The sequence below is a fragment of the Gossypium hirsutum genome, chromosome D11 (genome assembly GCF_007990345.1).
Source record: "Gossypium hirsutum isolate 1008001.06 chromosome D11, Gossypium_hirsutum_v2.1, whole genome shotgun sequence".
Lineage (NCBI taxonomy): Eukaryota > Viridiplantae > Streptophyta > Magnoliopsida > Malvales > Malvaceae > Gossypium > Gossypium hirsutum.
In genome coordinates this window covers 8324481-8337497 of record NC_053447.1, presented here as the reverse complement: position 1 = coordinate 8337497, position 13017 = coordinate 8324481, and the positions used below count along the sequence as shown (strand labels likewise).

Genomic DNA, 13017 nt, shown 5'->3' with positions numbered 1-13017 from the left:
TTCTAGTTAATTTTATATTCCGTCAACAAAGCACCAAGATCTTACATTTGTGCTAAACGAACAAAACTGAAATGTAATGTATTATAGCTTTGAATCGAACATCCGTATATCTTGTAACCAACTGATTCAAATATGTTAATTCGAATGTGCAATCTTGATATAGGTTCGAAATTCAAATTTGGATACCTAAATATGCTATTCAAATAAGTAATATAGATTCTAATAATAGATATAAAAAATGTCTATCTATAACTATTCTTCATCGTCACAGATAACAACTCTAATATTCAAATTTAAATATTAACCGAATTTATAAGGAAGGAATTTGATTTCTGTAAATATTCAAATTCGTAATCTAAATTTCATAGTTGGCATTTAAATATGGGATTATGCAATGACAACACTTCTTAAATAATTGTGAGACCAATAGGCATATTTGTATTTCTCTTCTCTTTTGAAATACGAAGGAAAGCCCTTCAAAAATAAAAGGTGCAAACATAAGAGAAATGATTGATACTCTTATAAAATAAGAGTAACCTATGTTGAAAATCTACGTACATCATGGAGTTTGGTATCATTTAAATAAGATATCATTGTGTTAAACAAAAAAACAAATATCGTATTTAAGTTTTGTAAATATAGAAATAAAGATTTTTTTGTCGGTTTCAAATTATTTGATTTTGAATTTAATTAAAATATGATATAATTACTTGTTATAATAAACATTGATAATGACCGTAGGAATGATCGTAAAACAATAAGAAAGAAAAGTAATAATACATATATTTTACGCAGAAAACTTTTATTGGAAAAAACCACGGGTAGAGGAAGAGAAATTCACTATGTTGAAAAACATACAATACAAGAGGAGTTCAACTACATCTATTTAAGGGTTAACAAACTTGTTATAATCAATGTCTAATAGAATAAGTATAGTCTTATACGGATTCAACTTGTACAACGGTCGTTCGCCTCCATCGATCGCCTATTTTGCCCCCTATTTTGCTTAACTAATGTTTATAGTGAACAATTAAATATATTTATTGTTGTTTATTTAAATTAAATTAAAATTTAAAACATTACTTTATTTAAATTTTAAAAATAAGTTTATAAATTAATTTTTATGTATCATTTTCATAAAACATTGAACTTATTTTCAATTTATTGATTGTTTTAATTCGATATCTCAGCTGATGTTTCAATATAGGTTGGTAACATAATTCGGATCAACAATCTTACGTCCGCGGAGTCTCATTTAAAGAATGATTTTACTCAACATTTTATCTGGTACAACATTGACGTAAGCCCAAACTATACTTACACTGACAAATATTAGCAGCCCCAAAGTCGAACCAATTTATTATAGACCACTCTCGCAAATATCTTCACATGCAAATGATAAAAATCTCTCCAACAAATGCCTAAAAAGGTAAAAAAAAAAACTCAACTAGAATAACAAGACACCAAACAACAACCTTTTTCTAAGTTCCATCATGTTAAAAACTTATCTTCTTAATAAATTAGTCTCACATCAGCTTCAAAGTTCAAATACACTAAAAAAGATTAGATAAGAATAAAGTTGGCTTTGAATTAACCTCTCCTCTTTCTTCTTTCATTTGAAAATAAGCTGTCTAACAATATTAAATAAACAAAAATAAGAGATAATTTATTGATAGAAAGTCGATAAAAATTACCAAAAAGTTTACTACACTTGTATCCCATCTTTATCCCAAATGCTATCGTAACTTTAATTTTTTTTTGGTGAGAATTACAAAGACCATAGAGAGTTAAGCTACGTTAACAATGTCGAATTATCACTATTGACGGTTTCAAGTAAATCTATAGGAACTCTTTTCAAAACTTGTATCCCTTCCAAGACAGTAGAAACTATATTGGTAATTTAATCAACAACATGATTAGTCTCTCTGAGAATGTGTCTTATCCTTCAATACTCTTTATTATGCAATAGCTTAACCAAAGCTGAGTTGGAGTTTATTGAAATTTTTCTTTGAATAATTTGAACTATCTTTAAGCATTCCTTTCGCACGACTTCTCGTGCAAACGCAAACCGTGTATGATTTCAAATATTGTTTGAAAAATAATGAAACAATGCAGCACAGAGGATCACTAAATACGCATTAATATTTTGAACACAAGTGTGAGAGAAAGCTGAATAATTAAGAGGTGATGCGCGGAAACATTAATGATGGGTAATGGGGATGAACAGTGTCCAATTGATATAAAAAAAAAGAAAGAAAGAAAGTAGTAAAGTACCTGTGCTTTTCAGCTTTAAATATTGAATCCTATATTCCAACAAAATATTAAATCTTCGTTGCTTTTGCAATATTTTAAGTTCTGGATTTCTATTTTTGTTTTAAATAGAAACGACAAACAAATATTAAATTATGTCAGTCGAGACCGGAAACTATATTCATTTATAATTGAAGTGCTTCATTCCAACTTGTTAAATATAACAGCTGTTATCACTAAATTCTTGATTCAGGTTTAATTTTGCTCATTCAGTATGGATATTGTTGTTAATGTAAGAGGAGGACGTAAGTTCAAGTGCATTTAAACGCATTATACTTCTATATAGAGATAGTTTTAGGTATTGTATAAAAAAAACCTATATAATTAGAACTTATAATGAGATTATTAAAAAAATAAAAGTTTTTTTTTTAACTCTTCAATTTTATAAAAAAAATCATTTTAGCCCTTCATTTAATTTTTAGTCTCTTTTAGCTCTTGACCTTGTATTTTTTATCAAACCACTCAAAATTTGATGAAAAATTAATGTTTGTTAATTTTGCTATATGATATACACATGAATTGCCACATATTATATATTTTTAAAATTTTAAAAAATTAATTAAATGCTTACATGTTATACGTATGATAATTCACGTGTATATCACAGCAATAAAATTAAAAAAAGTTAAAACTTTTCATCCATTTTAAGTTGATTTGAAAAAAATACAAATTTAAAAGCTAAAAAAATAAAAAAATAAATAAAAAATTAAAATATAATTTTTTAATAAAATTAGAGAGCCAAATAAATTATTATGCCACTCTAATATGATTTGAATATGTCTTTGAAATAAAAATTATATTTTAAAAACATTTAAGTATTCATTCGGTTAAAAATATATGTAATAGTTTTGATAACGCTCAAGCTATGGCTCCCATGCAGTCCCCCCTTAGGCCTAGGGTGTTACCCGATCTACGACTATAGGCCAAAGCAGGCATAATAATACTACCTATGGGTTTTAGAATTTACCAAGAGTTTAAAAAAAATTTATCATAGATATAGGTGTGGAAATCATAAATTCCATTAAAGAAAATATTTTATATTAAAAGTAAATTTTTTAAAATAAATAAGTGGTGAGATGATATAAAAATTGTATATAAAGATAAAATATTTTCTCTTTTTCACGACATGATAATTTTTTTATTGATTATTATTATTTTAAAAAAATGTAATAGTTTAACTAATAGTTAAACAAATAGAGGTATTAATTCGAGAAAAAAATAGTTTACATATCGCTTTTGATAAAAAAAAATTTAGACAACAAAATAAAAATATAAATTGCTATAGTTTAGGTAACAATTTGGCTTAATTCACGATCATTTGGTTTCTAAAGTATACCCATTTTTTTATTTTGGAATCTAATCGTTTTTTTGTCCCAAATTTATGCTTAAAGTACACTTAAATTCTCAATTTGATACCTAATGTATGCCTCTGTTATATTTTTTAGTCCATCTTTTAGCATATGTTATTAAGAAAAAATTCTTATAACCAATCATGAAGCACCATGGGGCGTCTTTATGTAATTTGTTTTATTTTATTAAATTTATATACACATTAAAAAACATATAAAAAATCAAAAAATATATAATCTAGAAAGAAAACATATAAATTATAAAAATAAAATTTGCAAAAGAATACGATAATTGAAAAAATTAGTTGAAATTAATAATATTATTACAAAGATGTAAAAAAATTGTAAAAAAATATAAAAACATAGAAAAGGTTTAAAAATATTTTTTTGTACAATTCTAAAATATAGAATTCTAAAATTTTAAAAATATTTAAATTTCTTGTTTTTTGCAATTACTTGAAATTTAAATAATATTTTATTTTATTTATATATTAAATTGAAATTTTTTAAATTAATAATTATACATTTTAGAATTTTATAAAAAATATTTTAAACTTTTAAAATATATATTATATATGATATTTTACATTTTTATTCGATATATATAATACTAAAAAAATAACAAAGGGACACGTGGCATGTTCTAATAATGTCATGTGATTGATCAATGTCGATCAATGACTGATAAACAACCATCAAAGTCAAAATTGTTTTTTAATATTTAAATATATAATATTACAATTTTCCATTTTTTAAAATTTAAATTTAATAATTTTATTTTAGATAAACCTAATTATCACGTAGCATTTATTCATTAGTCAAAATTGATACTTGAAGTATCAAAAGGAAAAATGAGAGGTTAAACTATGAATTAAGTCTTTTTTTTAGTTTATAACTAAAAATAATTCACATGCCAAAATGAGAAAAAAGAATAGATATGGGTGAAGGTAAATAAAAGTAATAGATTATTTTTAAAAATGAATAAAAAGGAGTAAAAAAGGTTGTAATGATAATGGATTAATATGTGGAAGTATCTATAAAATAAATAAATAAAGATAATTAAGAAAAGAAATGATGGAGAATTGAATACTGAATTTGCCAATGATGATCAGCGGCTCACTCAGACTTCCATTCACTCCTAATTTTAATTTCACCCACACCCCTTACCTCACCCTCCAATCACAGCCATCCCTCCATGTCACAGTCAGTCACCCAATCACTCACAATTTACAAACTACTACTATATTAATTTCCAATTTCCCATAAGCCAACCCCCAATAGCTGAAACTACAAACCTTCCTCTTCTCCCTCACACACACACGCGCGCACACACACACACACACACACACACTGTCTGTATAATCACGTAAACAAAACCTTTCTCTTTAGTTATAATTCATTTTCATCTTAATTTCTTCATGGGGTTTCCAGTTGGTTACAGCGAAGTTTTCTTACCGAAACTCTTCGTCCACATGCTTTGGTTTCTGGGTTTCATCCGATGTCTAATTGTTACTCTTTTTAGCTACCTCGGACTCTCCGATTTCCTCGAACCAGACACTGTCTGGCAGGATAATCGGACCCGAATTACACCCGAGAACCCGCCCGTATCAGCTCTTCTGATCCGTGAAATCCTTCCCGTCATAAAGTTCGAGGAGCTCGTCGTCGTGGGGGATCCACCGGAGAGTTGTGCCGTTTGCTTGTACGAGTTCGAAGGAGGTGAAGAGATCAGGTGGTTGAGGAACTGTAGGCACGTTTTCCATCGGGCGTGTTTGGACCGTTGGATGGACCATGATCAGAAAACATGTCCGCTCTGTAGGACACCGTTTGTGCCCGACGAGTTGCAGGATGAGTTCAATCAACGACTCTGGTCTGCTTCCGGTGTCGGTGATTTACACAGTGAGTACGTTTCGGTTCCGGGATTGTAGGAATTTTTTTTAAAAAAAAAGAGGGGGCACTTGATGTTTCTTATCCAATGGCATCTTTTGTAATGAGCTTGGTGAAAATTGTATATATTAAACATCAGTACATCACAATTTGGTGCATAATTAAGTCAGAAAAAGATTAAAAAAAAAAAAAAGGAAAAAGTTTTCCATATGAAGTTCTTATAGTTTGAATGTTGCATAACATGCTTTGTTTTAATTGTTTCTCAAATCGAGTAATGGGTATTATTCAATCTACAGTCAAATTTCAATTTTGTTTCAAGGAGTTGAGTTTGTGAGGCTATTTTAGTAAACATGAAAGGGATGCCTTGTTACTGAACAGTGAACACGAAACAGATGAATCCAGGTTTTAGTTTAGGGCATTTTTGAACAAGTTGTTAATTGCAGAAAGTTTTGGTGGGGGCGCAATGATTTTATTTTTTTTCTTGCTTTCTCATTGCTTCTTCAAATGGTGGTATTAATGAACTTGGATTCTGTGCTTGACCCATCTCTTTTTTCAGACGCTGTGTTAGCCCAGAGCTTTAAATCCCAAGCTAGCTCTCAAGCGCTAAAAAGAAGTTTGCATTGGTAATTTAGCAATGAAATCTGAAAATTCTACCAAAGTCCCCTTGCTGCCTCACCTTTCTGTTTCAACTTTTTAAGGAGACAAAAAGAAGGAATTTAAAGGATCCTAAGTGAAATGGTGAACTTTCTTTTATCTATAACCCCAAAGCTCAGTCCCAGTGCCTAAACATCAATATTTTTTGCTTATCCTATTCCTAGTTCCTACCGCCTACCAAGTGGGTCTCTGCTTTTCTAAATGTTGAAACAAATAAAAGCAGCTGCGTATTTGCTCTTGGGCTTCCCATAAGCTGGGAAATGTTGGGCTCCCAATATTTTGTCGGCTGCAAACCCGGTTAAGTTGAAGTGTTGTGATTTTGCTTACTTCTTTTGATACCTACACGCTACAGCCATACATTCTTTGACTTCCCAAGGGTTGGGTGCCACAGTGACCAACAAAAACTTCAACATAATTTAACTAATTCTATGTGAATAAAATGATGATACATGAATTTAATCTTAAAATTTTTAATGATATGTCGTCGTCATCATCTGACTTGAGATTGCATGTAATTAATTACTAATGATGTGTTACTTTCAGAACCAAAGCTTTCATGGAAGAACAAGGACACGAACCCAACGTATATAGTTTTTCAGTCAACGCTTGGTAATGGTAGTTTCAACTCCCTACCTCATGCCCTTATTGCTTAAACCCAGAGTCTCTTCCACGATTCTCCACATTACTTGAAAACGAAGAAACTGAGTGTGAAGTCAACTAAACATAGTCTGTTCCTCTTTCCATCTCTTCGTAACTGCAGAACATAAGTTTCTATCTACCGTTCCTAGCCATCTCCTTGTTGTTTGGGTCATATTCCAACAAAAAAACGCAACACCTCAACTTTCAACTTTCATCCTACCCTTTTTCTTTTTCATTTGATTCTCTTTCCGTTTATTTATTGTAAACAAGACCTGCCCAGTTAATGTAAGGAAAGTTTCAGGTTGCATCTCTTTATAATTGAAACATACAGGGGCATCGACATTTGACAACCTAATAATAAGGGTACAGGGGATTCAGTCTCCTGTTAATTATATACGAGAAGATTATGATTCTATAGTTGAAAAAACAAAGCTGGTTGATAGAAGTATCTGTTTGCCAATGTGTTGTTACACTTAACAAGAAGAAGAAAAAAAAGTACAAATCATTGCAGATTGGAATACCTCATCGGGGAAGCAGTAATGTTAGTACGAATGTGACAGTGGGTTGTGGTGGGTGTGTCCATTTCGTTTTCAACCGGAGCAGTAGCAGGGGCCGGCACCCATATATGCCAATGTCCTGGTTCCAACCGGCTTTAATTACTTCACACAAAACAACTTCCCACCACTGAAACAATGGTCCTCCAGTTGCAGATATTATATACACTTCCGTTGATCTAAAGTTTTAGATTGATTTTTCAACAACTTCGAATATGGAAGTTGTATTTCACATTTATTGAATTGCAAAAAAAGGAAAGAAAAAAGAAGCCTATAAAAATTACAAATCCCAAATTTTGGTCAGCTTAATTTAGAAGAATGTGTGGTAGTAGTGAAAACAATAGAAATGCACAAAACTCGTCGTTTAGCCACGTCAACCAGTAAGCAAGCCCGTTGAAAATAGAAAAAGATAAAGATAAAAAGAGTTGAAATTACAAAAAACGGCATTGAGTTTTGCAACATTGACTAACCTACCCTCCATTTGGTCCACGCGAGTCACACCGTACAATATCTCCTCTACTGACAAGTTGGCAGAGCAAATTCTAGTCTTACCCGCGACAAAACCCAACATCATATAAAACAACCCAAAAGTAAAATAAAATCTTTAAAATTTAAATTTACTTTAATAAATAAAACCCTAGAAGCAAAAAAAATAAAGACAAGAAACATACCCATTAAAAAGAGAAACGCAAATGAAAAAAAGTACAACAATTTTCAACACATTTAAGCCAAAAAAAGGCCGAAACCCTCTTTTTTTTTATATATATTTTTTATGTGATGGTCTTCACATTAAGGACTTTAATGATCTTGCTTTAATAGGTTTCCTCATCCGTTTCTTGCCACTATCTACGTTCTCGTCCTCCTCGTCATCATCATATTCATCATCCTCATCATCCACATAATCAAATTCTTCATTATTATCGAATTGCGAAGACGACGACGGCGTCGTATTGTTTTGAGCGGTGACAGCGCTGCTGTTGTTTTCAACTTCTTTACCCTCGATAATATTCTTCCTCATTTCGCCGCCTCTTCTCCTTCCCCACGACGGCCCGAACCCCGAATAATAGTAAAATTCGTACGGGTTCGACGCTGACGACGACCCTTTCTTGGCGGCTCGGGCTCGTCCGCGGCGGTTACCGGTTAGCTGGTAATTATTCTTGTCCGATTTCTTGCTGGGATTATTTCCGCTATCGTTGCCGCAAGATTTCAGCACACGCTCTTGCTTGGATCCCTCTTCTTCCTCTTCGCATTGGGTCTGAAACCCAAATTTCACCTCGTCGTTATCGTCGATAACCATGCCTTCCACTTTCATTATCGCTTTATCTTCACTCTCCATCATCGACGCTACGCTGCGTTTCGAGTAATAACCGCAACATTTTTCAACACCCGCGGAATAACACAAACTGGGTTTTTCATTAACTCGCCAACCCATCATCAAATTTTTGGATAATTATTCCCATTATTTAAGAGACGAATAGCAAAAAACCCTAATAGAATACCACGACAGCAATTGATAAAAAACAATCGGATCGAACAAGTAGGGAGTGTATTACCTCTCGACAGCACCAATAGAATCGCCTAAGCTCCCATTTCCATTAAAACTATCTTCTGCTTCGAACTGGGTTTTTTTTAAAGAAAGAAAGAAAACAATAAACGAAGCTAGCAAACGACTGAAAACTCGAACCAGAAAATAATACGCAGAAATGACAAACACCCATTAACCTAAATCGACTATTTCGAAGAAAATACACGATAACAAGGAGATAATTTAGGGTTTTGTCGAAACCCTAAAACGGGAAAAACCCTAAAAGAAATGAGGGATGTGTAGATGAAATGTCAGACAAAGAAATACAAAATGGAGGCAAGGGTGAAGGAGGAGTAAGTAGATCTGCCTTAAGGAACGAACCAATTTATTTCGAAAGGAAGCAAAGAAGGAATAAAGAGAGAGCAAAAGAGTTGGTTACCTGGTGATGAAGATACGATGGGTATGGGTCTTGAGCGAAGGAAATCACATCCCATGGCGACTGGTTCAGCTCGCACACGTGCACACTCTCAGCCCTTGAACCCTCGGAGTGTATCAGCGACGATAGCTTCGCGTTCTTCCGAATCCTCATGTTGTTGTATCGGGTATCAATTAAAAATAAGCGAACAAATACGAGAAAAAAAAAAGAGACAGCAAATTATAGGTGATGGAGGAGGGAACTGAAAAGATAAAATACCAAGTGAGAGAGCCAAGAAAAGAAACGAGAAATATTTAGATCCAAAAAGGGTGTGTTTATTTATCCCTTGTTTTGTTTGTCTCTTGAGAAAGAGAGGGGGGGGGGGGGCTTTGGTTTGGTGGTGCTATGGTGTTTTTTTGCAGATCTCACAGAACTCGATAATCAGGGTTTTCTTAACTTTCTGTTGCTTTCTCGGCCCTTCATATGTTTCGATTTTATTTTTCCTTTCTCCATTTTGTCCTTAGGTTTTTTATTTATTTTCCGAACGCCTTCCGCAGGAAAAAAAGCTGCCGCTATTACACGTCATGATAGTTGTCCAAAGTTTATTTTTTATTCTAGTATATTGGGAGGACGTTAATTATCGTGTACAGTTTATTCCACATTTGTCTCCCGTGGGGTCTCTACCATTTAACTAATACTTTCACAAATTCTATTAAAATATAATTAAAACAGTGCATTTAGCACTTGCCTCATTACATGATTAGTACTTCAACCCTTGGGGCTATTTCCGTCTTTTAACATCTTTTCTCATAAAAAAAGGTGATTAAACAGATAAAAACCATACATCTTTTTAGTTACTAAAACAGAGACCGAGATTGGGAGACAATGTTGAGCGAGCGTGAATCAAACGCGCTCCAATCGACGTGCGGGTGTGAGAAGTGGCAAACACGTGTGGCCCAGGAGAAATTTGGATTTGATGATTGTACTTTAGCGGGTCCCGCTCTAGATTGGAGGGCTGTGATTAAAGAGGCCAAAACTCTTGAAGGAAAGTGAAAAGCAGAGGATGTGATGCCCCATAAATTCTTAGTATTTAGTGGTAGGTTTTATAATTATATAAAAAACTATAAATAACAGCCACAGTTAATTGGAAAGACCTAACTCCCAGCCCTACGTGTCAGTTTGCTGCTTCTTTTCAATGGAGAAATTAATTAACTTACCTTAATTACTTGATTCATTAGGATTTACACAGATTAAACCCTTTCTTCTTCTTCTTTCAATTTCGCCTTAATTTATCTTTAAGAAAAAGCAAAAATATTTCCCAATTGTTTTACTCATGCTGAATCTTCTGTTAACAATAATTAGTAATGTGTTTCTTTTATGTCTACTGAATTAAATTATCGATGACGCGATAAAATATTTCTGTTGGGAGAACACAAATTAAATTATAATTTTTACGATAGTAAACATATAATTTTAAAGGATTAAATCAAAATTTCATTATTTTTAGGAGGGGACAAAAAGTAATTTTATCTTTACTAATAAAATATTTTAAAGGACTAAGGCTCCTGCCACCCCTGGATTTGCCCTGAGTATTAATTTCACATTTTATCTTTAAAAATCATATTTTTTATATTTAATATATTTTTTATTTCAAACAAAAGTAAAAAAAAATAATTGAAGCAAGCAAAAAATTTAATATATATAAAAAATTATAATCGGATAAAAGTTAAGAATAAATTTAATTACACAGACAGTGGCTACAAAGACTCAAGTCGATATGTCTACTCCCCCGCCCAACAGACACATGATGCGTTACAACTGGTCTACCCATTTTAAACATACTCATACTAGATTTAAACAAAGTTGCAACACATTTTTTTTTCACTTATCATTAAAAATATAAAAACCACAAATAAGAAAGAAAGAAAAACCCTATAGAGACAGGGGCTGGCTCTATTTGCATGATAAAAAACAATGTATAAAAATGACTAAACACGAATATTGATGTGGGGCAGCCATTTTTTTTTCTTGTAATTAAAAAGAAAGCAGAAATGTTGATGAAAGCCAAAGCATCTCTTGCTTTCCCCCCTCCCCCTTTGGCAAAGGCATTTTGTAATTAAATTTTCTAACTCTCGGGTCATTTTCAATCGCCCACACTTTCCTCACTCACATCCGTATAATCCAAATTTCATGCAAACAAATACTACGGCGCGTTTATTTTAAGCAAAGATTAAAAATAGTAACGACGGTGAAATTAATTACTTAAAAACCCTTATCCGCATTGCTGGGTGATTTTGTAGCTGTTGATAGCTGATAGGTTTCCAATAACTCAAAATCATAAAACTTGAACTTGACATAAGGTTGGGTTTGCAATGACATATGAAACGACAGTTGAAAAAAAAGAAGAGGTTAAGCATGTTGTGTCAAATTACTTTATGGTGTGGGATATGGCATGCATGATGGTGTATTATTAATTTGAATGAAATGGGGAGATGTTTCTAAATAAAATAATAAAATTAAAATGTTGGGTAATGCCTTTGTCGACATATCTACCAGATTATTTTCTTTTCCACCATTATCAACCTCTCTAATCACTGCATTTAACTTTATTAATTAACTTTACCGTTTGTGTATTAAAGTTGATAAGCAGATATATGAATGGAAGTAGGCTGTGAAGGACCCATAGCTACAGGAAACCCTAAATAATATATGTATGTACATATCTTTATCATCACATAAAATCTGTGGATCATACAAACCAATATTTAAAAGACTGAAGCACTTGTTTAAGTAAATAATGACCAAATTAATTAAAAATGGAGTTCACTCTTGAATCCTAAACCTAGAAACGGTGAGATAATACTACCAACAAGTGGGAAAAAAAGGATATGGAGAAGAAGAAGATCTGAGACGAAGTTCCATTATCAGCTAAAATCCGAAACAAAAATTGAACTGAAACTGGGAAAAAGGGAGAAAATGAACAACACAATGAAATCAAGCATTATCACATGCTTCTTCAGCTGCAAAGTCTTTCTTGTTTGAGTTGATATATCGTTTCCAGCCACTCTAAGCTTGCGGCGGTGAGGAGATCGAGTACGGTCAAGAGTAACCAGATACATACACCTCTACCATTATTCAGACCAAAGGATATATATATTTATGGGATGCGAGTGGTGAAAAAACAGAAGAAGAGAAAAGCATTTAGCAGTGAAAGAAACAGTAAAACTTTATGTGTTTGAAACTGACCTTATCTGATTTTATGCCTCTTTTAAACTCGAGCCACCATTGCTGCACCTCTACCACTTTTTCTTGCTTAACATTCTCAGCATTTTTATTGTCCTCAAAATGATTTTCAGAGTTGGAAAGAGAGGAAGGTAAAATGGAAAGAAGCATTTGTCATACATATTATATAAATATAATATTAAAATGGGATGGTTGTAGGACGATTGAACTGAACATGGAGTAGTGATCGCACAACCGACGAGGGAGCGCTAGTTTTTATGACCCTTTGTTCGTATGCCCCGAGAGGCACTCTTATTCTGACACTTAATGGATCTCTCTCTCTCATTTTATTATTATTATTATTTTTGCTCTTCTAGAGCTTTTAGGATTATATATTGATGGCACTCATGATTCATTGAAAATCAACGAATTATGATTTTATTTTTATTTAGTTCATTTTCATGT

At 32.4% G+C, this 13017-nt stretch overlaps 2 protein-coding genes and 1 long non-coding RNA gene across 3 annotated transcripts; 1 reads left to right on the top strand and 2 right to left on the bottom strand.

Annotated features, from left to right (window-relative positions):
• Positions 1–4936: 4936 nt before the first annotated feature.
• Positions 4937–5692, top strand: LOC107923089 (brassinosteroid-responsive RING protein 1). Its single transcript, XM_016853301.2, has one exon. It carries the CDS (start codon positions 5078–5080, stop codon positions 5582–5584), a length of 507 nt encoding a protein of 168 aa, XP_016708790.2. The 5' UTR covers positions 4937–5077; the 3' UTR covers positions 5585–5692.
• Positions 5693–7826: 2134 nt separating this feature from the next.
• On the bottom strand, positions 7827–9834 carry LOC121223701 (46 kDa FK506-binding nuclear protein). Its single transcript, XM_041105891.1, has 3 exons — positions 9355–9834; positions 8944–9008; positions 7827–8739 (listed from the first exon to the last, which is right to left on the bottom strand). The coding sequence occupies exons 1-3, from the start codon at positions 9502–9504 to the stop codon at positions 8175–8177; spliced, it is 780 nt and encodes a 259-aa protein (XP_040961825.1). The 5' UTR covers positions 9505–9834; the 3' UTR covers positions 7827–8174.
• Positions 9835–12029: 2195 nt separating this feature from the next.
• LOC121223700 (uncharacterized) lies at positions 12030–12884 on the bottom strand. Its single transcript, XR_005921030.1, has 2 exons — positions 12577–12884; positions 12030–12455 (listed from the first exon to the last, which is right to left on the bottom strand). It is a non-coding gene; the product is annotated as an uncharacterized lncRNA (long non-coding RNA).
• Between the last annotated feature and the right edge of the window lie 133 nt (positions 12885–13017).

Bases quoted from the DNA above. Each gene is read 5' to 3' on its own strand.
- LOC107923089 (XM_016853301.2), top strand. From the start codon at position 5,078: ATGGGGTTTCCAGTTGGTTACAGCGAAGTTTTCTTACCGAAACTCTTC.
- LOC121223701 (XM_041105891.1), bottom strand. From the start codon at position 9,504: ATGAGGATTCGGAAGAACGCGAAGCTATCGTCGCTGATACACTCCGAG. The intron at 9,009-9,354 runs GTAACCAACTCT...AAAAAAACCCAG, and splicing joins CATCGTATCTTCATCACCAG to TTCGAAGCAGAAGATAGTTT. The intron at 8,740-8,943 runs GTAATACACTCC...CTCGAAACGCAG, and splicing joins TCTATTGGTGCTGTCGAGAG to CGTAGCGTCGATGATGGAGA.